Source organism: Epinephelus moara, chromosome 19, assembly GCF_006386435.1.
Source record: "Epinephelus moara isolate mb chromosome 19, YSFRI_EMoa_1.0, whole genome shotgun sequence".
NCBI classification, from domain to species: domain Eukaryota; kingdom Metazoa; phylum Chordata; class Actinopteri; order Perciformes; family Serranidae; genus Epinephelus; species Epinephelus moara.
In genome coordinates this window covers 13,321,593-13,345,077 of record NC_065524.1, presented here as the reverse complement: position 1 = coordinate 13,345,077, position 23,485 = coordinate 13,321,593, and the positions used below count along the sequence as shown (strand labels likewise).

Below are 23,485 nucleotides of genomic sequence, written 5' to 3'. Positions count from 1 at the left end.
CAAAAATGCACCCTGAGTATCAGTGCCCTTTCAGTCACAGCAGCACCCATCACTTTATCCCTGTGACTGAACACATGCAGGGTGAAACGGCTATGTTTAGATTTACACTTCCCTGACAGTATTTTATTTACAGAAGCTCTTCATAGCCTAAAATTACACACTGGTACTCCTGGGAGTTTAAAACAGTTATCAAAGATGTGAAGAGTCATATGGAGATGAGGAAAGCAGGAGGCTACTTATGAGGGTGTGAGTTGCCATGGAAACACATTTAAGCATGCAAAAACATCTTAAAGGTTTGACAGCGAAAGTGATCTGGTCTTATAATATCTTGTGGCAATTTAAAGATACTTATAAAAGAGCACCTCTGCCTTTTCACTAATGAAGAAGATGCAATTTGGCTCATGGTGTTAAGTCATGTTCATTATAATCGTTCTCACATTTCTAAATGCTCTAACATGTTCACTTAACACTTAAAGCTTTGTACTTTATGTGTGGCTGTTTAACTGTGAAATCCTTCTTTAATATGATGTAAGCGTTACAGGGAACTATGTTTTCAAAGGTCATATTTCTCCTGGTATGTGAATAAGTGTAACCTAATTAAATAACTCTGCCTAGACAGTGGACTATACTCACTGCAGCTTTCAGGGATACAATAATGTGTAGATAAGTGAACATAATTCTCAATTAAGTTTCAGTTATTTGATAATTAGTTACAATCTTAATGTAAATGTAAAACTTTTGGAAATGCTTCTTATATATTTTACCTGTTAAGTAAACGAACTTTGCAGATTAAGGGTAACAGCAAACACTTAAATCCACTGATGAATTTAAAGGGATTGTTAAGAATGTGGTGATAGAGACTTGTGCTTGTTGTTCTTGAGAGGCCACTGTGTTTGAATAGTTGTTTTTTTTGTGGATTTTTGTGTTATATGTTTTATTTGTTGCATTTTAAATGTGAACTGATTGGCCAGGTCTCTCTTGTAAAAGAGATTTTCAATCTCAATGCGGCTTCCTGGTTAAATAAAGGTTAAATAAATAAATAAAAGATTCCCTCAAAGACGAGATTTGATTTCCAGGCACTGATTTGAGCATTGTATGCTATAGCATTGACCTGTTTACAATCAACGGACAGAAATGTGACCTTTGGCTGTACTGATTAGAGGGCTTGTACTCTGAGATCATTGGGTCCAACAATAAATAACAAGTACTGACAATACTCCTGCCCCTCGCATAATGAGAGTGACTCTTGAGTCTAATGCAGCATATATCTTAATGAAGGTCACAGTGAGTCATGATGTAGCTTCATGTAAATCCCTTCCATGGACTATTTTTAATGGCCAGATAAATTCTCCACACCTTCAGGGCTGCTGTCAGTGTGATGACATTGAAGAAGCCTGACTGTTGGGTGTCAGCACTGGGAGCTTGTTCCCTAAGAGGTATGTGGGTTGGGGGGGCTTTCTGTCCCACTCATTATTTAGTGGCTTGCCACTAGCAAAGATCCATGGACATTGAAGTTAATATCAAGTGTCAACATTTTTTATAAAGCATGTTGAAAAAGGAAATAAGAAATAATAGAGTTCAGATAAGCTTAGATAAGCTCAAGGGTTTATTTGTTGCTTTTTGCTGGACACTCGGTACCATAGACGATTGGCCGAGGAAGTAAAGTTGTAGGTGTTTGTGTGTACTTGTGTTTTCTGCTTGATTGGTAGAGGCTTTCTGTAATTAATTTCAAGTGCCTATAACAAATGATTTGTTGATAAGCAATTTAAATCTCGGTGTTGTATTTATGAGCAAATCCATTTCTGTTGATGTTTTAACCCCTTCAGTGTTTACTGTTGGTTAAATTGGTCTAGCATGAAGGCTTCTAGACGTCATTAAAGGAGTACTTCACTCTCACTCTTCACTTTTTGTTTGTCAGTTACTCACCCTGAGTTACAATGCATTTATGAAGAAACCTTTTCCTACAGTACGTGCCTCCACATTTAATGAAGAATCAAAAACACAGAGAAAATTCTTGATGAACTGAAGTCATAGGGGTCCACATTTAACAACAGCAAAACTATATCAACCTACTAACTCTCACACAACTTATGCAGGATCATCCAAGTCTCATTTATCCAGTCGTATGCTTCACGAACATACAACCCTTTCCAATGGTGAACTAACTTAAACTGAAACATAGCTTTGCTGTCTTTAGCCAAACTCCATGGTCAAAGGCAGTCATTTTACCTCGCTGAACATGGGAGCTGCTGTTCTACCACTGCCTCTATCAGTTTGTGTGTGGTACTGTGTGACTTTGGCTATTTAAAGGGTTTGTTCTGATTCACCAAAGTTATGCAATAACACAAACTACTCATCAAGGCAGTGGTAGACTAGGGTGACCATATTTTGATTTCCAAAAAAGAGGACACTCGGCCGGCCACGACATAGCCTACTTAAATGATATTCGCAGTTTACTCAAAGATGCCTTATCATTTTAATATATTTAAAATTTCTATGTATGGATAGAAAATTCAGTTATATTACAAAATAATATCTCTCAAAGACAGAAATTCAGATAGGCCCCAATAGGGGACACATACACACACTAGAGTGTGGCGATCCGGCCCGATGATACCCGACGGGTCGGCCAGGTTTGGTCAAAAATGTAGCTATAAATTGTATTCGGGCTCGGGTCGGATTCGGTCAGCTTTCAGTGAAAATGTAGTGTAAAAATAAATAAAATCCTATTGTCTGTCCTGTTTATTGCTTGGGCACTGTTATTTACATGACAACACCTGAACACAACACACACACAGACACACATTGGCTGTTTGTTTCTACCTCTCCCCTCGCTGGAAGTCTCGGACCTCCAGCCGCCCGCCTCCGCCTTGATTAAACGCTGAAAATAAAATAAAAGAGGGAGACAGGTTTTTCCTATTTTATCCTATTTTGTTATATTTCTACCTCTGCCCTCACTAGAAGCGTCGGACCTCCCGCCTCCCGCTCCCGTCTTAAACACGGAGGTCTCACTCTCCACTGAGCACGCCCGGCCTGTTAAATAGCCTGTAACCACTGTGTAACACAAACTCAGTGCTTTGGTCATTAAATAATGTCGGGCTCGGTTCGAGTTCAGACAGAAATATGCGGCCTGTGCTGCACTCTAACACACACACACACACACACACACACAAACACACGGAAAACCGGACATTATCATCAGTTTATAAAACCCCCCCGGACGCCCCGGACGCCCCGGACGGGACGTGAAAAGTGGACATGTCCGGGCAAAAGAGGACGTTTGGTCAGCCTATGGTAGACCAGCAGCTCCCATGTTCAGCAAGGCAAAATTGCTGTTTTTGTTACTGGAGTTGGTTTTTGTTTCACTTTCAGTTCATTTTCCCTGTCTGTTTGGGAAGTGCTGAAAATACAACTAGATAGATAAGACTTGGATTATACTGCACAAGCTGTGTGAAGGATGGACAGAGGGCAGCACACAAGGGAATATAGTTTTGCTGTTGTTAGATGCAGTAACCTCTGACTTTTATTTTAAGAATTTCCTTTTCTTAGTTCACCATGGAGGCATGCGAGAAAAAAAACTTTTTCTTCATGGAATTAACATAACACAGAGTGAGCAGCTGATACACAAATTATCATCTAGGGGGTTGAAGTATTCCTTTAAGTTGGGCCAAGCGAAGCCTCAACATGCAGCATCTCCTGCTGATATTTTGAATATTTATTCAGTCATTTACTGTATGTATTTAGGGGTATAAGTATTCCAATAACTTAAGTTTACAGGAGCTGCAGTTATTTCCAGCTTAAAATGACTAACAGTTAACACTCACCACCTACTCTGCAGCTGTTTCTGTGCATAATGGTTTGATTGATGTGTGTGGGGGAGCACAGGACAGAGTGGAGCGCCAGTCAGTCAAACACTGTCAGTTTGCAAAGAGGTAAGCTAAACAAGCAATGGGCGGGCAAGTCTTTGCCTGTTAAGTTGATTTGATGTTTTGATCAAACAGTGAGTACCTACTAGAAGATCTTCTCACAAGTAAGCATGCACACAAAGATGTCCAGCTGTAGAGAATTAAACATAACAGCATGTCAGAGAAACCATGAACTGAAACTCTGAATTATTCAGCTAAAAAATTCACAACCCAAAGCAAATCCTGCTACATCAGGGCCTCGTGAAACCTGTGAAAGCCGCCTTGATCAGTCTTTGATGAGGTGGAAAAAGAGATGACAATATAAGAGAATAATGCAATCATCATCTGAACTCAATTTCTGCCCTTGGGTGCCAGTATGAAAAACACATTCAGAAAGTATTCATATTACAGCAGCTTTAAAAAGCTTTCTGCTTCATATGAAACTCATTCTGCCTGAATGTTCAAGTTTGGATGGTTACAATTTCTGTTGAAAGTTTAAGAACAATTGCATCTGTTCTATATCTATCATTACAGCCCAGTGTTTGACGTCTTGGAGTCTTTGCTGGTTACATGGCTGCCTCATGGTGACGACAAGACAGCAGAAAGTCACGGCGTCTGGTTGCGGTTAGCTAAGAAATAGTGTCAAGGCATAACTCCTCACCTGAGATTTAGATTTAGATGTGCTGGTAGATTTTTTTTTTTAATTTAGACAGAAGGCTAACTGGTCCCCCAGTGATTCTGGTAGTCTTCATGTGTGTACTCAGACCCTAGGTCCGACCCGACCCAGAACCCATACAGATTCAGCTTCAAGTTTTTATTACAGTCAATCTGGTCTGGATTGGGTCCCATTCTATTACCGCAGGTCCCAGGTCTGTTTATAATCACGTAATACCCGAGTGGACCCAAGAACACCTGTGATCACGAGAGATACACAAAAGTGCTGTGTGTAACCTGACTGATGTTTCAGCTGATTTACGGTCAGATTACAAGATTACTTCTGTTGCTTGTTGCTTTGCATGGGCTGTGTTCTAAATTGAGAATTTGTGTTTGCTGTAGTTAATGCTGTCTTTATTCTGTGAATTTTATCCTTTTATTGTTTTCCAAACATCTTGCCAAAGGACTGCAGCTGAAAATTAGCCAGCTGGCTAACAGTGATACATTTACAGAAATGCTGATTAATGTGCGTTGTCCTTTTAAATAAAATAAATGAAATGAAAAGAGTGAAAGTAGGATGTAAAAAATGCTGAGCAGCAGCATCAGCGAGCTGGAGGTGGAGAGGAGGAAAGATGGAGGCTTTAGTATTTTTTTCAATTCAAGTATTTAGGGTATTTGTTTGTATTTATTTATTTATTTATTTGTTTTATTGTTATATTAATAAAAGTTCCTGTTGCCAATTTTGTGTAGGCATCAACAAACACATCCCTGTTAACATGAATTCCACAGTTTTGTGTGTGGCTGGGAGTCAGAAGAGGATACGGTAAACTCAGGTACTTTATTGATCACCAAGCTGTAAAATAGACATTTGAAACATTATTAAACATTATATACAGTAAGATGTGTAAGAATTGTAGGTTGAATCTGACAACAACAAACAACAAACCAATTTAATTGGTTTGTCAGGTCTATAAAATCCTGTGTCTCGGGTCTCTCTCCTCTTAAACATGAACAGAGTTGGGTCTGTAATATCTTGAGCAAAAATGGGTGGGGTATACATATTTCTTAAAATGATCAGGTCCAACTGGGTCTCAGAACGAATTTCCTGGCTACATAAGGATCTGGGTCGGTCATTTTGAACCCATGAAGACCTCCTGGCTCTAGTTTCGTGCTTTTCTAAAGTGGTATGAATCTTATCATAAAATTTACAGCAAGAAAGCAAATAAGAATATTTCCCAAAATGTTGTCATGCGTTTATGAATTTTCTTATTAAAACTGTCTCCCAAACATTTCATCATGAGAAGGACTTTGTTGGTGGCAGATAGAAATCGCATTAGTACAGTATTTTCAGGTTTGACAACAGCTTGTTTGTTTTGGCATTGTGGGTGTTGTCATATTTCATCATAATCACTCTTTGAAAATCCATCTACTGTCCACCATTTGAGACTGAAAGCAGTGTATGACTCACAATAACATTGGAATGAGCTCTGTGATGCCCAGTATGCTGTATTTCAAGTGTACTGAAGCCAGTGATGTTCACTGAGAATTCTGCTGACAACAAAATCGACATAGAAGCTCCAATATATGCTGGATATGAGCGTTTGCCAAGAAATTCTTTCGGCTCTCTGCTTTGTATTTACAGCATGTGAAAAATATTCCATGTTGTTTTGGTTTGAAATTCATCTTTCGCCTTTCACCGCCCACTTCGGTCCAACAGAAATGTCTATTTACATTGAAAGCGCTAATCACCACAGTTTCTGTAAAGCTCTTGTCACATCTATTGACACGATTCAGGCCTAAAGTCGAGAGTGGAAAGAAGAGGCTTTGCAGTATTGATTGTCCTAAGTGAAGGATTTCTGCACCACAAAGATTACTAAGAATTAAGCAAGAGGATGTAGTTCATGTAGACCACAGTAATGACCAAGTATTTAGTGGCAATCAAGTCTGTAAAAAAAGAGTAATGCGTAATTAGACAGCAGGTACTTACGAACATGACCCTCTTGGGAATGTGGTCTGACTCAACTAGAGGATTCTTGTACAGCCAAAGCTCCTCTTGTTGAATCACTCTCTCAAATGGCTCCAGAAACTCTGTAAATCTGTGGCAAAGGACAAAGGCACACTGATCAGTTACTCATTTTCAGGCATTTAGAAGATGCTTTTACACAGAGCGGTACACAGTGTCTGATTATGCTTACATTTCTTCATTTGCAGGGCGCAAAAAAAGAAGACCTGTTGGTTCTTTCACAAGGATAACATATCTGAGGCCATGTAGGCAGGACGACTTCACCCAAGACCACCTTCACTGAAGAGCTCTGCTCTCACACTCTCACTAAGTGGAAACAAATTAGCATGCTCCTGCTTTCTCCAGCCCTCCCTGGCCACCAAGTGATCTGTCAGACGCGACCTTGTTCTCCGTCATCTCAACAAACTCTTTTTGTCACTGCACTCTAAAACAATTCAATAGGCTGCTCTGTTTCACAGTTGGGTTGCGAGAAACTGTACCTCCTAGGGCAAAAGAGAGCTTCAAATATTTAATATTTCTTTATATATCTTCGTAAACTACAGTGCTGCTGAGATATCGTCATCTTGCAACAAAATGCAAAAATGATGTCTGTCTTTGGGGAAATTTGGTGTTAAAGTAGTGGAATGCGGAAAGCATTGCTGGTGTTATAGTACAATTGTGAAGGGTAATCTTACTTTATGTGTGTGCCTCATACTGAAGAACAGGCCAATGTAAGTTTAAAAATAATTCAAAAGTACAGCTGCATGCTCAAGGGTTCCTCTAAAAATTCGGAGACCCCTGAAAACAACAAAAATAGCAAATGTCTGCATTTCCTGGCATTTTCGAAGGCCTGTGTGCACTGTAGCCCTTGAATCATTCTGTGTTTTCCCTGCTATTCAGCCCCCCTGCCTGCAGCACATTTTTTCTGACAATGAATAGGCCTGATCTCTCTTTATTCTAACTATCTGGATGAGGGGTTGCACTCATTAAAAATAAGAGACAGCAGGGTCAGTTGTCACACTAGTTTCATTTGAATCCCTCAAAAACTGTATCCTTCATAGATCTACTATCAATGTGTAACAGAAGCAAGCAGGAATGGAGTGACCTAACTCCCCCTACGCTCCCTCTGTTCAAAAGATATATAGTAGGATGGGAATTTTTAAAATGTCAAACATGTCTTATGCACTTTTTCCAGCATGGGATTGGTTGCCTATAGGGTTAGTTGTCCCCATGTTATTTTTAATGGGGAAAAATAAAAAATGGAAGCATACTTAAAAGTTAATTTAAAATATTCCATTTCATTAAAATGTTTCATTAATATAACAACCTCAACAGCTCATGCATAGAGAGAATATAAGCAGGAAAACCATTCCCTCAAGTGCATCTTCATACTTATATAACATCATAAGGAACAAAACAAAGAGCAATACATGTGACAACCAGCCCTGATGAGACTGCGACAAGCATTCCCAACTGAAATCTTTTTTTAGCGACTAAGCTAACAACCACAGCCTAGATAAGAAAAAAAAACTATAGCTCTGCCTTTATACTTTTTAATGGTGATAACTGTTTTATTATAAACCTATTGTGTAAAAGCCTAGAAGAGAACATTTAAGAGTTGGATATTTACATTTTGACGTGAAAAACAAACACTAAAAGTCCTTGTTGTCAAGTGTTTCAATACTAACATGACCCCGTAGGTGACCTCTGATCCCAGTTCTGAAAATTTTTGAAAACTAATGAATGTGACAACTAACCCCATTCTCCTCCAATGAAACAGTGTGTAACGGATAAATTGCTGATAATGGTGGAAGTAAAGGACAAATGGGTGACATACTCTGATAAAAGTAATTGATAAATTGTTGAAATACAAAGCTAAAAGGAATGGAAATACAGTAGAAATTGTGTTAGCTAAACATAAAAATCTTTGAGACAAAAAAATCCTCAACATAAATAATAACAGGTGATAAAGTTGCCTTAAGTTTGTGGAAGGATTCTTGAGTCCAGCAGTTCATTCTCCAGATGAGCTGCTTAACTCTAGGTGGAAAGAGAAATTGAGAAATGCTCTCTCCCAAACAACTACATGCCCTTCAGCAAGGCATTTATCACGCATCTGCTCCAGTAGAGCAGCTCGCTGGCCAGCAGCGGAAGTGTGAGGATATCCTGTGCAGCTCCTCAGTGTGAATCTAACTGTGGAAATGTGAAGGAGGCCATCGGCTAAAAGGCACATGCATCTTCTGCAAAAACCTTTCCTAGATAAAAATGGCTTCATGTAGAACAAATTGCCTTATTCTCCCTCTCCTCAAGCTACAGGGAAATCAATTATACGTTTTTAATCTGTCTGAAAGACATGCGGCGTATTACACACTGTGGAAAGTCTATTTGTTGGTCCGCTGATAACTGTGTGTCATGATGTTTTTGCGAGAGAGCAGCCTAATCAGCACTAGTTCATTTTACACCTTGCTGAGCCTGTGTGCATGATTCACTTTGGCTGCATTACATTTACCGTATGTGGCGCACAAAAAAATTACCGGGCTAATAACACACAATATGCTTCATGAATTACTCTATTTTCTCAGCTTGTCCTCTCCTCCGCTCTCTTGTTCAGACATCAGTGACAGAGAATGTTATTTTGGTCTCCGGGGATTAAAAGCAGAGAGACAGACGGATCACACACACACACACGCACACACACGTTCCCCACCTCCGTTCTTATGAACACACACACAGAGCTCTCAGGTCATTAAATACAGCAGTGGTCTCCCTGTCACCCTGCAAGGCTTATCGTGCATCCAGCCCCTAACGTCTTAATGAGTTTGAGGCACACAGTCTTCCCCAAGGTAACTACACAGATAAAATTCATCTTCACAATATTTGCTGTCACGTTAGAATGCACATAGCATGCACAAATCTGCTGCAGTGGGAAAAGAAACAATATTATTAAAAACCACTCTAACAGGGTTTTTGGGTAAAATCCTGGAGGTTTCCATGAAATTAAACCCCATTTTTATATTATAGTGGCGGAGTCCGCCATACCCATGCTGGATATAGATTTCTACCCACTGTATGCATGATCTCACCAGCTCCTTTAACTTGCACACTGTAATTTTGTCCCTTTTTTTGGGGGCGTTTTCTTACATTGTTGGCTGCTGCTTTACAATTGTGCATGTGGTGTCTGGTTGTGGAATCATTCCTGTTCACATCTAGACAGAGGTATTTCATAAATTGATGCAGCTACGGATGACGGTGAACATCTCAAATGTCACTATGACATTCTATTTTTAGATATCTTCACGAATACCATATTTGCTGAGGATGATCACTTTCATAAGCTCAAAATTAAAATGCCTTTTGGACATGTAATAATATTCCTCCTTCTTTTGGAGAATTTGTATCCAATCTCCTCCAACAAATCAATACATTCCTCCAAGGATTTTTCTTGGCTCGAGTTCTTTGTCCTCATCTTCTCTTTTTCAACCATAAACTTTATTAAAAGAAACACTCCAATGTGGTTTAGGTGCACTTTAAGGGCTCCGGGCTCCGAACGTCAAACACAGTTGGAATTAATCAAGGCTTCATCCTTGATTCCATGGATAGAGGAACCCGGGCTTTGTGGAAATTCATTTTGCTTTTATTGTAATTTACAGGCTGAGATGAAAGCAGTAGGGAGTGCATCATTTACGGGCTGGCTGACTGAGGATGCATTTGTCTGAGTGAAGAAGGAAGGACAATGTGGATTACAGTCACATTAGTAAAGCTAATGTCAGAGCTTGGAGAGGTAATGACATACACAGCATGCGCCCCAATTTATCCTGCTGGGAAATAATTGTAATCACATTGATTCAAAGAGAGAGCCGGAAGGTAATGGTGGGCTGCAACATAGTGGAAAGAAACTCAGAATTGGCACATTCAGAAAGGCGAAATGTCTGTATAACAGCCAAAAGATTTATTCTTTTTAGATGTGACATTTGCGGCCTTGTTTGTAGCTTCTATCCTTTTACATTTGCACTTCTTTCTTCTGCTTGTTTCCAAGCTTAAAAACCGTTCAACACTTTCTGCAGATGACCATGAGAGCAGGAGGTATAGAGACCCTGAGAAGACACAAAGATAAGGAAGTAAAGAAATAGTGAGAAACACCAACAATATCGAAAAGTCTCTCCAACATGCACAAAAACAATCTGAACTGTTTCTCGACAAAGGCAGACTCTAATCAGCGCTCCGATGAGACCCAAAGCCCTCTGACATGATCTCTGGCCAGAATAGATGAGCTCTCTAAGTGCCCATAAACACAAGGCGAACAAAAAGCCCTGAACTCAGCACCGCCTGCTGGCTGCCTGGGGAGCACCTCATTCTGTTTTATCTGTCTCTGTTTGCTCTGTGTAGAGACATTATTGAGCATGATGGCTTCTATAGGGTCCAAAGCATTATAGATAAAATGACAACAAAGTGGGTCTGACGTTGAATATGTGAATTTTTCTAAGATAATGCTGCCAGCATCACACTTTTCAAAAACTTTACACTGGTGGGAAGTTTCATTTTTCTGCAAATAGTAAAGTCATTTATGCTCAGTGACCACAGGGTATGCCGCATATATTCATATCAATTTCCATAAAGAGCAGACTATAACTACCCTCTAGGCTTTAAATCTTTACATCTGACCTTTTCTAACTCAGGAAGTTTTCTGGCTTCCTTCCCTGTTCCTCTTCATTAAAGCTCTGCAATTGAGCCAATTTATCATCACCAATTCCTATCCATCTCTGCTAGATGCACATTCTAATTCACAGCCACAGCCGAGGAAATAAAACCGAATTGCTGAAACACTTTGGAGATTTAGCCCACAACAGCACTGAGAACAGAACAGTAGGAGCAGCTGATTTGAAAGCTCTTGATTTACAATGCACTGTGGGCAAAATCTGTGGCTATGGCCCTGGGAATACATATCTTCTGCTGTGCCACCGTGACAGAGAGTTTAAAAAAAAAGAAATTCCTCCTTAATTAGTTAGATATGCTGTGAAGCAATGACGCATACAGAAGAGTGGAATAGATTAGTTGGATTAACTTCAGGCAAGCTCCCATTTTCGCAAAACTAAGTTTGAAAGTAATCTTTTGGCTGATTGTGTGTGTGTGTGTGTGTGTGTGTGTGTGTGTGTGTGTGTGTGTGTGTGTGTGTGTGTGTGTGTGTGTTGCTGTCCGAGGGAGTGTTTTCGTGCACCGTCCTATCACAGATCTATCCCAACTGAAGCTGAGCGTTTTCATCAATATTGATCGCATTATATCTGCTAGCAGTGGCTGGTGGGGCGACAGCCAAACGCCAAGAGCCCTTATTAAACCACCGTCACACAGGATTTATCTACAGGTGCAGGAGGCCACGGAGAAGCTCCAACACTGCAGAGCTCACTTAGCAGACTGAGCGTGTGACCTTCACCTCCTCAGAGAAATGGAAAATATCAGGGAGCTTTGCAATGTCTGCGACACAGAGGCGCAAATCCCCAGACAGAGCAAGAGGTCTGTTTGGCCATCTCACCTCGGGGGAAGTCTTGTCCTTCTAAAGTGGTAAGGTTGAGCTGTTTTCCTAACCTTGTCACTCTTTGCACCAGTACCGTTCACACGTATGAGTGCTACAGTACCTGATGCAACCCAGAGACATATTCAAAAGGATGTAGAGCCATTGTGTCCACTCACATCTGATTGCATTTGCGCTCTCACGAGGTGCACATTTGGTAATCTAGGAGCGAGCTGTGTGTGTTTAGTGAAGGGACTAAGAGGGAAAAGAATGGGAGCTGACCATCTGCTAGATCTGGGACAGACTTTATAATGACTTTTCCCTGCAGACTAGAGGTGGGCAATCATCACTGCCTTTCTCTCAGTCTGATGGCACCCACATGTCACCCCCTACTTATTACTCGAGTCATTTAATCATATAGCAGGGAGCTACTGAAAAATGACTTATGAGATTTACAAGCTATTAAGATGAGAGGTTGTGTAGAAGCCCTGAGGGAAATTCCCATCCTTCTCTGCTCAGTGCGTCTTCTGGTTCATTTACCACTGGTAAATTCCCATTCCTCTTCTTACACGCCATCAAATCAAACTGGAGGATTGGACTGGTCAATAAAGCTAAATGGTCAGTGGTGAATGTTGAGAGCTTGGGCCTCAATATGCCTGTATATGTGAGGAGGAGAGACTCAAGCAGAAATAATAAGAGATATGAAGAGAGTGAGAGAGCTGTGGAGCAGACTCTTTGCTGGCTCTCGGATTCCTGGCCGAGTTTTGTCCCAGCGGTGGGTGGCAGCCTATCTGTGCAGACAAATCAGCAACATACTGCTTGGACGGCCACTCGACACCTCTGAATCTGAGCAGAGGCCTTTGGTTGTTGTTTTTACACTTTTTCTATGAAGCCTGTTCAGTAATTGATGTGCTTTATCAAAGTGTTAAGTCTCAGTCTGTCTAGTTTCATAGCTATCGTCCTCTATTTTTAAATTGGTGAAGAGTAGCAAATGTTTGGTGTTAAAGGCGCCATATTATGAACAACTGGTGACACAGTGTATATATTAATGTTTGCATGACGACCAGAGAGACAGGGTGCACATTATAGGAGGAGGACTAAGATATAGTAAATTGGCATTAGTGCTTAGTTAAAATTCAAATAATGTTACAGTGGTGTATTAGTAAAAAGTAGGGGAGAGTGGGGTCGGTTGGGACAGTGGCTTGTTAGCAAGTTAGAAAGCAGCTATTCAGTACCTATGCTGTTTACTAGGCTCATATTCAGTCACACAATTATCATTTTCAACTATAAAGTAGAGATGGTCTGAGCTTTCCTCACATTTTATTTTGAATCTACAGCATGTAAGTGAATTTTTGCTCTTTTATTTTTTTTCCTACTATGCTGTTTTCAGTTAAGCTGCATACAAAAAATAGTTGGAAAGCTGATTTTCTGGTCTATCAGTTTGTGCTAGTGTGAGCTGTCTGAATTTTTGTTGGTAGCTTGCACACAAGCCCAAAGTGTGTCTGCTTTTTTTCTGGGACAGTTGGGACAGTTACCCAGGGGCAATTGGGACAGCTTTGTTTATAGTTCCTACCTTGGGGCGTTGGTGCATTAGTGGATAGAGCAGGCGCCCCATGTACAAGGCTGTTTCCGCAGGTTCGATTCCAACCTGTGGCCCTTTGCTGCATGTCATCCCCTCTCTCTCCCCCTTCACTCAGCGCTTTCCTGTCAATTAAAGGCAAAAATGCCCTAAAAAATATCTTTATAGTTCCTACTTTGTTACAAATCAACAAAAAGTAGACAAAAAGAAGACAAAGCCTTTTAATAAGACCCACTGTGAAGTTACTCAGTGAATGTTTACTGCATGAACTTCAAATAGACCTCAATTTCAAGCCCTGAGCATATTTTGAAAGTGCATAGTTTAACTATTTGTTGTTGTTGACTTGTTTTTACAAAATGAAATAAACTCAATAGCCCACGTAAACCTACAGGCTACATGTAGCCTATGGTAACCACATTGAACTGACAGGTACCACTGAACTGAAGACTCAAATTCCGTCAGTAATCTGTGAAAATATAAATTTGAAATTTTTAAAAATGTCTGTCTTCTTTTCTTAAAGAAATGTGTGAACAAGTGACTTTGTAAATATAAGGTTTTGAAATAAATCTAGACTGCAATATTTTCTATTTTCTAAGCCCAGAACATTGTATCCCAACCAACCCTACTGCTGTCCTAACCACCCCAGGGAGGCAGAATTGAGCTCTAAAAAAATCTTAAAATACATTTTTCGTAGAAACTTGTATCTGTTCAACGATCACATTATTTTCAATACTGTTCAATAGTAATGGGAGGTTATTTCATGTTGATACAAAAATGTCCAAAACGACCCCGCCCTCCCCTATAAATCAAATTAGCAGTTTGACATTTTGGGAATTACGTTTGTTCGCTTTCTTGCCAAGAGTTGGATGAGAGAATCAATACTATTCTCATATCTGTCTGTTCAATATGAGGCTTCAGCAGCCGGGTGGTTTAGCATAAATATATAGCCTGCCTATCAGCACCTCTAAAGCTCACAAAATAACACTTTATCTAGTGGAGAGTGGTATTGATCTTCTTAACTAACAAGAAAGTGAATAAGCATTTTCCCAAAAATGTTGCACTATAATTTAAATACGCATTTTGGCATCTACTGTGTTGTGCTATTTGGCAAATCTCACAGTGTCAACAGAAAATGACCACTATAAGTGAACTTCTAATCTGGTAAAGTGGGTCAGAAACACATTTTTTACCCAAGCCCATTAGGCATATATAAATGGATATATTTTCGCAGTGCATTTGAGTTCACATCAGCTTTTCTGAGTGGCACATCTGAGAAATGTGCTGTCACAATGTTTAAACCACAAAAAGAGAAATTTTCAATGATCGGTGGATGAGAGTCGCAGCAGGTGAGCTGCGGTTTATCACAAATCCACAACTTACATACCGAACACTGCTGGAAGGAAAAAGTACAGCACAGGTTCTGCTTAAGTTTCCATTTCTTACTCTAGACAGGGGAAAAAATCCTGCGTTTGCTGTTCCAGCTAAATCAAATCTTACTCCTTCAGCAATGCTGGATTAAAATAAAGACAATCGGGTATCTGTGATTTAATAAAATGCTGCTGCTGCGATTCGATTAGAGGTGGGTCACAGTGGAGAAAGAGGGGAGGCGACTGACAGACCAAGGATACGTTTAATTTAATTATGTCGCTTTGTTTCATTCATTATTGGACCCGTAGACCAGAGCACAGCACTGCTGCCTTGAGAACTAATGTGTGTTGATTATCGAGAGTCTGGGGATAACCATGCTTTTTAGGAATGAAAGTTTAAATCAGGCTTGGAACAAAAGATTCCCATTGGATTCTAGAAATCTAAAATCATGACATATGAGGCTGTATTTTTTGGCTGGAGAGAGACCACACTGCAGGGGGAATGTGTGGAAACAGAAGGTATTAAGCCTGGAGGTGAGGTTGTGTGACTGGTTATGGCAATGGGTTGAAAGGCTTAAGCTTGGAGACAGAACTAAGGCCTGAGGACTGAGGTGTTTGGGCTGAGGCAGTATTGTGCCTCTGAGGAGAAGCATATCATCATAGTCACAGCCTGAGTTACAAAAAAAAAAGAAAACAAGAAAAGAAAACAGATGGGTAAATTATATTATTAGCCAACAAATGAAGTCCCACACCTGCTCTGGGGAAAACTACACTCATCATATTAATATCCTCATCTGATTGTGCCATACAGCAAACTGCATGGCTAATATAATCATATTCAATCAACATAATTGTGCTAAAAAAAAAAGACTATTTATTTTCCTTCTTATACTATTCTCTGCAATGCAAGTCAGAATACTGTGAGTGCAATAAATGTCACATCCCCTCTGTCTCTGTTTGTGTTAGTGGTTACAGTCAGGGCCTTCGCCGAACGTGTCAGGAATGCACAGCATCGGTCCTGTCACAGGCAGGAGAGAGAGGAGGGGAGCGGGGTAGATGCTGAGTGACACTCAGCTAGCTCTCGCATCCCTGGAGATATCCCTTCTCAAGTTGGCTAAAGGGGAGAGAGAAAAAAAAAAGCGCCATCCTTCGCTTGTCACGCTAAACCCTCATGGGGGGATACAGTGGAAAATGCAGGGTCATTTTAATTTTAATTACCCATTCACACTGGATAATTCAAGGTGTATTAAAGAAGCCAGACTATAATAAGAAGCAAACGAGGGCTGGTTTGGTCAGATGACAGGTGTCTGTTCATGATAAAAGCCCCAGAGACACTCTGAGAAAGGTCAGAGGCACACATTTGAGGCAGGCATTAGGAAATGCAGTGGTCTGAAGCTGGCAGGACATGGCCAAAGGGACACAGAGGGATTGGGGAATCAAGGAAGCATGGTGGTGTTGGGAGGGGGCATGGCAAGATAAGTTTCCAACCCACAGCAGGAAAGAAAGGAGCCAGACTGCTACGCACAGATGATTTGCCAGCAGGCTTTGCAAATGCTCCACAGGTCCAAGGCTTATATTCATTGAGCTTGCTGAGTAAATGCATCGACTTTACCGGCCCATTGGAGTCGGCTCATCAGATCTGGCGAGCTTTCTCTCTCTTTTGTACTTTATAGGGGAAACTCTCACCCTTGGATGCATCTATATAGTGCTGTAGTGCACAGGAGTTATTCTGTAATGAAGTGTTGTAGTTCAGTTTTCTGGTGTACCTAACTTCAGCCGTTCAGGAAGTCAATATGACTTCTCTCCAAAATGCTAAACTATTGCTTTAAAGGAAGGCTTCACCCCAGTAATGACCATATGTATATCAATTATTTACCCTGTATTCGTGAAGAAAACTTTGTTTTTCTAGCATTCCTCCTGTGAACACAGAAATAGAAAACTGAGTAAATTCTTGATGAATTGTAGTAAAAGACGTCTGCTTTTAACAACAGCAAAACTGCCGTTTACAAACTCACACAACTCATGCAGTATATAATCCAAGTCTCATTCTCAAGTCTAAACGCTTACAATTAAAAGCTGAACAGAAAGTGAATCTTTTTGATGCTTTCTTTACAGACAGATCCCATTTACAAAAAGTAACTTCACTTTTGGAGCTGCTGGTCTACAGCTACACCTCTATCGATAGTTGTTTGTGCTGTTGCGTGACTTTGCTGAATCCAAACTAACCCTTTAAAGCACCAAAGTCACACAATAACACAGACAAACTAACTTATCAAGGCAGTGGCAGATCAGCAGCTCCAGTGTTCAGTGGGATAAAATTACTGCTTTTGTTAATGGAGTCTGGCTTTTAAAAGAGCAAAGGTAAGTCTCACTTTTAGTTCAGTTCCCCATCAGAAAGGGTTGTCTGTTTGGGAAGTACTGAGCGTACAACTGGATAAATGAAACTTGGATTATACTGCATGAGGTGTGTGAGAGTTTGTTAATGGGTGTTTTGATAAAGTTTTGTTGTTAAATGCAGAGCCCTACGACTTCAATGCATTAGGACTTCTCCATTTTTGGATTCTTTGTTCACTGCAGGCATGTGAGAGAAAAAGTTTCCTCGTAAATTCATCACAACACAGGGTAAGGAACTGATACACAAATGGTCATTTTGGGGTTGAAGTATTAATTTAACTATGAATTGCAGTGTAGACAGCAACTAGAATTCACAGGTTATACCTCCGTGCACCAGTTTAGCTGCAGTTACAGTTTACATCTATGTCTGTTGTACATGGATGTTTCACACACATCCTCCCCCCACAGCAGCACAGAGGATCTATACCATCAGCACAGTTTCAAGGTGGACACCCAGGGTTAGTGTCAGCAATTCAGGATCTGACCAAATGTCTCCCCTGTTCCTGAGATATGACATTAAATAATGGCCAGAAAAGTGTTTTTGCAGAACATTATGATGTCACAGTGAAGTTTACTCTTGACCTTTTGGGTATTTAATGTCATCACTTCATCATTTTCTCCTATTAGACATTTCTGTGAAATTTTGTCATAATTAAAACATGTTTAGTAAGGTCATGGTGACCTTTGACCTTCATTCACCAAATTCTAATTAGTTCATTGTTGAGTACAGGTGGACGTTTGTGCCAAATTTGAAATTTTTGATTTCGGAGAAAATACAGGTCAACACAGACAGAGCACATGCCATACATAAGCAATGCTGTCATGAGATAAAGCACTTTACCTGCTTGGACGAGCATCTCATTCTGCTACTTTGCTACCTTGCTGAATTTTATACCTTTAAATTATCCTGAGGTTAATCAATGTTTTATGCCTGATAGACATGTTTTTTTTTATGAAAAAGATGATAGTTTGGGTTAGAATGAAAAGATTTCTTCCAGAGAGGTCTTTCTGGCAGAAAGCCCTAAAGGTTAACTTTTTCCATGTGCCATATAATGTGTGGTAGAGACATCAGGTAGTGCAATTAAGTGGTTACAGTTATTTACATTACTTATGTGTTGTTTTTATCTTTTTGGCCAAAACCAAAAACACAGGGGTGGCAGTTTATTCTGCAATTGACTGTGTTTAAAGGGGCTGTCAATATCTCATAGTGATCACAGGCCTCTGAATCATATTGTATCAAAATCGGATCGTGGCAAACTCTGCAAATATCGTATCATTGTCCAAAGAATCAATGTGATATTTTATCATGATGAAACCAATGATTTACACCTTCCTACAACTCATTCTACTAAGACTACCAATCATTAAGAAATTGGCATCTCATTCTATTGAAGTGGTCAAAAATGGCTGCTCTAGATAGAAGCAGCAATACCTAATGTCTATCATTGTTTTAGTTTAGCCCACACAAGATGCAGTAACAGCTGTTTATTAACAGTGCTGGTTTGTTTTACAGTGGATTGCCTCTTTAATAACGGTACGATACTAAACTATCTGCATCTACTGTACATTTAGGACAAAAGTTTATTCCAGCTTCGCTCACCCAAAGCTCTGTAATTATCCTGCGACCTTTAGATAAAGCACAGTCACTGAAGGGTGAAAAATACACATGGGAATTATATATTCATCAGTTAACCTTGAAATGTTTAAATCTATAAAAGGTCAACCCCGAGTTTCAGTACATTACCTTGCTTTGAAATCGATGATTATCAAAACATGAATACAGGCCTGCATAGGCACAGATAATAAATTCTGCAGGCGGAAAAAAATGGTCGCCTCAGAGGTTAAGGCATCTGTGTTCAGCTCAGAGCGAGCACCCAAGTGTTTCAAATCCCAGCAGAAGGTATATAAAGACACTTGGGCGGGCATGCATGTAGGTGCTTTTGCCGGCATGTGGAGTTTATTAAGTTAGACATGAAGGTATCTGCGCTTGGTGTGTCAGAGAAAAAGACAAAGGAAGGGAAGGGGAGATGGGAAGAATTACACAGACACACCCTGATCACTCACACAGGCAGTGATGTTGGACACAGATATGGGACAGGGACACAAGGCTGACATTTATCAGTGTTGTCATGCTCATTGTTCATCCTAGCAAATGTCAAAGTCGACAGCAACAGGAGAGAGACTCCAGCCTTGTGCTCTTTGTTCAGTCAAAGCGAGGGTGAATATTCACACCCCTCAACCGCATCCGCAGACTCCTAAAGCTGGTCGTTTGCGGCATTGGGAGCCAGAGGATATGCACAAGCACAACCATGTATGCATGCTTACTCAAACTGCACATGCACACACAGAAAGTACGCAGAGAATTCGATACACAAATATTTGCTTCAAACAAGAACGAATACAGAAACACGCAGTGATGTTATACTTTCATGGATCTATAATCACTTACAATACATCTTTGGATCTGTAACGTGTATATTGAATGTTCTCTCACTGTGACACTCACTTTTCTTGCCTCAGGCTATTTATGTTTCATGGCTACGGCTTGAATAATTTTTCCCCCTTCCTGGTTATTTATTTGTTTTTTGCCAAGCACTTTTCTCTGGGATGGGTTTTGATATCATTTGGATTTTCTTCCCAGAAAATCACCCTCTGCCATCTTGATTTTTTTCTCTCATTTTCTTGAGGAGGGTGATGTTGTTTTTAGAAGCCTTGAGTGATTTGTTTGTCTCAACAGCAAGAAAATTAAATTACTTCTTCTTCTTTTTTTTTCTTTTTTTAGTTACCACAATCCGCATGAGCAAATAAACAGTACCTCTAGGTAGTCTAGTAGGAGGAATGCAAATATTCCCACTGCACATGCAGCTAACAAACGGGGATGTAAGGATAAATCCCAGCTAAAGCCCTGCGCACTCAAACAGGTGTTTTCTTTTATTCTGCCTGATTGTGTCACAGACCCAGCCACCCTTTAAACCTGCTCAGCCAGCTCAGGAGCCATCTACTTTTATTGCCTCTTATGTCAGTCATGTGATGCAGAATATCGTCTCTCAAACAAAAATGCAATAGACAGAAATGCGCTGGAAATGACTGATGGATAGGAAGAGGGGATTGACCTTATATCCTTGGCTACAACCATCCACTCGAAATCAGTTTAAACCGCAAGATTTCAAACTGCGAGGGGGTTGTGAGGGAAGACGTGGAGGGAGAGAATAAGATGAAGATACTGTGCAAGGTGAAAGAGACAGCGTGCCAGTGTTCTCAAAACAACGGGAATTTAGTTTTCTTAGTTTAGTCTGCTGATTTGGCCCATTACCAACAGTTCAGCACATCAGCAGTTGGAGCTGCAGTACTGACAGTGATACACAGCTCATAGAGGCAGTTAAGGTACTTTAAAACCCTTGGCACCTGAAAGCCCCAATATGACTCAAAAATTGTACTTCTCAGAGCCATAACTCAGTCAGAACTGAACATACGGACATGACACACATACTGTAAGATTCATTGTGACTTAACCTTTAAAGGATATCACTATAACCTCAAATAAATGTATCATAACTCCCTGTATGCCTCTGCAAATCTGTCACGTTGCAGTCTGTCCAGATTCATACGTAACTATGAGAGAGGACAATGCATCAAATGGATGCTGCTGTAAAGACGTTGCACATCTATAAATCACAAATGCTTCATACACATCCTCCCCCCAGCAGCACAGAGGATCTATACATTCAGCAGTTTCAAGGTGGACACCAAGATAAGTGTCACCATTACAGTATCTGACCAAATGTCTCCCTGCTGTTCCTGAGATATGACGCTGAATAACGGCCAGGAAAGTGTTTTTGCAGAACATTATGTCTGTTGAGGTTGACCTTTGACCTTTTGCATATAAAATGTCATCACTTCATCATTTTGTTCTCTTAGACATCTGTGTGAAATTTTGTAATAATAAGCATATGAATTATTGAGTTATGGCTAAAGACATGTTTTGTGAGGTCAAAGTTACCTTTGACCCTTTAGCAAAATCAAATCAGTTCATGGTAGAGTACAGGAGGATGTTTTTGCCAAATCTGAGGAAATTCCGTCAAAGCCTTCTTGAGATATTGCATTCCACAAATGGGACGGACCAACGAACGAACTGACCGTTGGACCGGTGAACCGACCGACCGATGGACCGACAGACTGACAGACCAACACACAACCTTAAAACATAATGCCTCCGACCCTGGCTGTAGCTGGCGTGGAAGCATAAAAACACTTCCTATAACCCCAGAACTTGCTTGGGAATCATCAGGTTGAACATGTTCTTTGATATCAAAGTAATCCAGTGACAGCTGTCTGTTCATCCATTATTACACTGCAAAGAGGAACTCCTAATAGCTGATTTAACATATTTTTAATGGTGTCTATTTGGCAAAATGTAAAATATGTAGGCTAACAAAAACAGGGTTCAAGTTGAGGGGGGAGCACAGTGCTTCACAAAAGGGTTAACTCACATATGGTTTAGCTCAGTGGTCCCCAAACAGACCAGCCACAGGGTCCAGATTTCCCCTCAGTCATTAGTTTTAAGGTCCACACATTTTAATCCATTCAGCGCCTAACTTGTGTTTGGCCATGTCAGCGAGTTAGTTTGCTGTCCCTGTCAAGTAGCTCTCCGTTAGTCAATCACTTTACAACAGGAAACGTTTTCAAGTTACTTGCACATCATTCAGAATAGACCCATGACCCACTTTTGGACCCCAACCCACCAGTTGGGAACTAATACAGTGCCTTACAGGCCCTGTTCACTCCCTACGGTTTTCAGATATTCTGTCTGACTAGACCTCTACTCAGGTTGAAGGTGGGCGAAGCTAAATGGGAATTATGTGAGGTCACTGAATTCCATGCATTAATAAGGATTAAAAAGGCAACAAAGCTAACAAAGGGAGCGAGGGAAATGTCAATCAAGCTCCAGCTCTGTCTCTATACACCCACACAGTCTTGAGAAGAGCTAATCAGCCAATCAATTAAGGATGGCTCTACATGCTTGTTCATCATTCATTTTATTAATGATCAGTCCATTTGAAATTAGTCTGAAGTACAAATGTAGTAATAGCATCAATGATGGATCTGTTTCATTTGGATTTTAAGTACCAGTGTGCTGATATTGCGCAGGCCGTCTCATTACACAGCTCGCACCTAAATGGAGTCATCATTGAGAATTTGGGAGTCCACTGCTCAATATGTTCTCCCTCCTCCTATTAAGACTAAAAATCTGTGGATGTGGGTGGAAATATAATGAGCTATTGCATTTGGAGGGTCTCGTCTTTCAATTTGTCAACAACGCCCACGTCTGTTCCTAGCTTTAGCAAACTGAAGCTGATATTAACTTACTGGACACAAAACACAATGGCTGTTTACCTTAAAGTTATAAAAATTTGTCAGAGATATGTCTCTGCCTCTTTCCTCCCGTCGTATATGACACATATATGCCGTATGGGATTTACCTTGCTGTGGCAAAAAGTGAGCTATCACTCTGCAGTGCATTGTCTAAAGGAAACCACGGAGGAGTCATCAAGGAAGGAGTCTGGACTGACAGCAAAACCCAGGGGCCTGAGAGGGACACACACACACACACACAACACACACACACATACAGACACGATGAAGGCTTCTTCAGACAGAGTGGGGCTTGCTTGTTATATATTTTGAGATTTGGGCCAGGAGACTGCCGTATGTGTGTGTTGGAGGAAGGCTCTTTCATCTCCTCCGCCCCTCATCTGTCTTTGTACAGATAAGAGTATGAAGCTGGAAATGACAGTAATGGAGCAGATCTAAGAAAATACCTGAGAAAGGGGCAATGGAGGGAAGAATTGACAGAGAGAGAAGGCAAGAGAGACAGAGAAGGAATAAGAATAGAAATATCAAGATTGGAGGAAGCGTAGAACAGTGTGGGGATCTCTCTTCCCTCTGACAGGAACTGTCACTTCCACACTCCATCCACACCTCCGAGGTCTACGACATTCCCCCTCAGCTCAGCCTCCACCTGATAAACACCAGCTGGGGTTCAAACATTTTATCATCTACAAGACTAATGGGGAAATGTTA

General features: G+C 40.5%; 1 protein-coding gene and 1 long non-coding RNA gene across 2 annotated transcripts in view; one reads left to right on the top strand and one right to left on the bottom strand.

Moving 5' to 3' along the window:
* The window catches only part of plpp4 (phospholipid phosphatase 4), a 56,242-nt gene that overhangs the window by 22,837 nt on the left and 9,920 nt on the right, over positions 1–23,485 (bottom strand). Inside the window, exon 2 of the mRNA XM_050071374.1 lies at positions 6,547–6,655. Coding sequence (XP_049927331.1) covers positions 6,547–6,655 — 109 coding nt within the window. The remainder of the gene's footprint in view (positions 1–6,546; positions 6,656–23,485) is intronic.
* Positions 1,257–7,531, top strand: LOC126406849 (uncharacterized). The gene is made up of 3 exons (XR_007571745.1): positions 1,257–1,436; positions 5,310–5,392; positions 6,771–7,531. It is a non-coding gene; the product is annotated as an uncharacterized LOC126406849 (long non-coding RNA).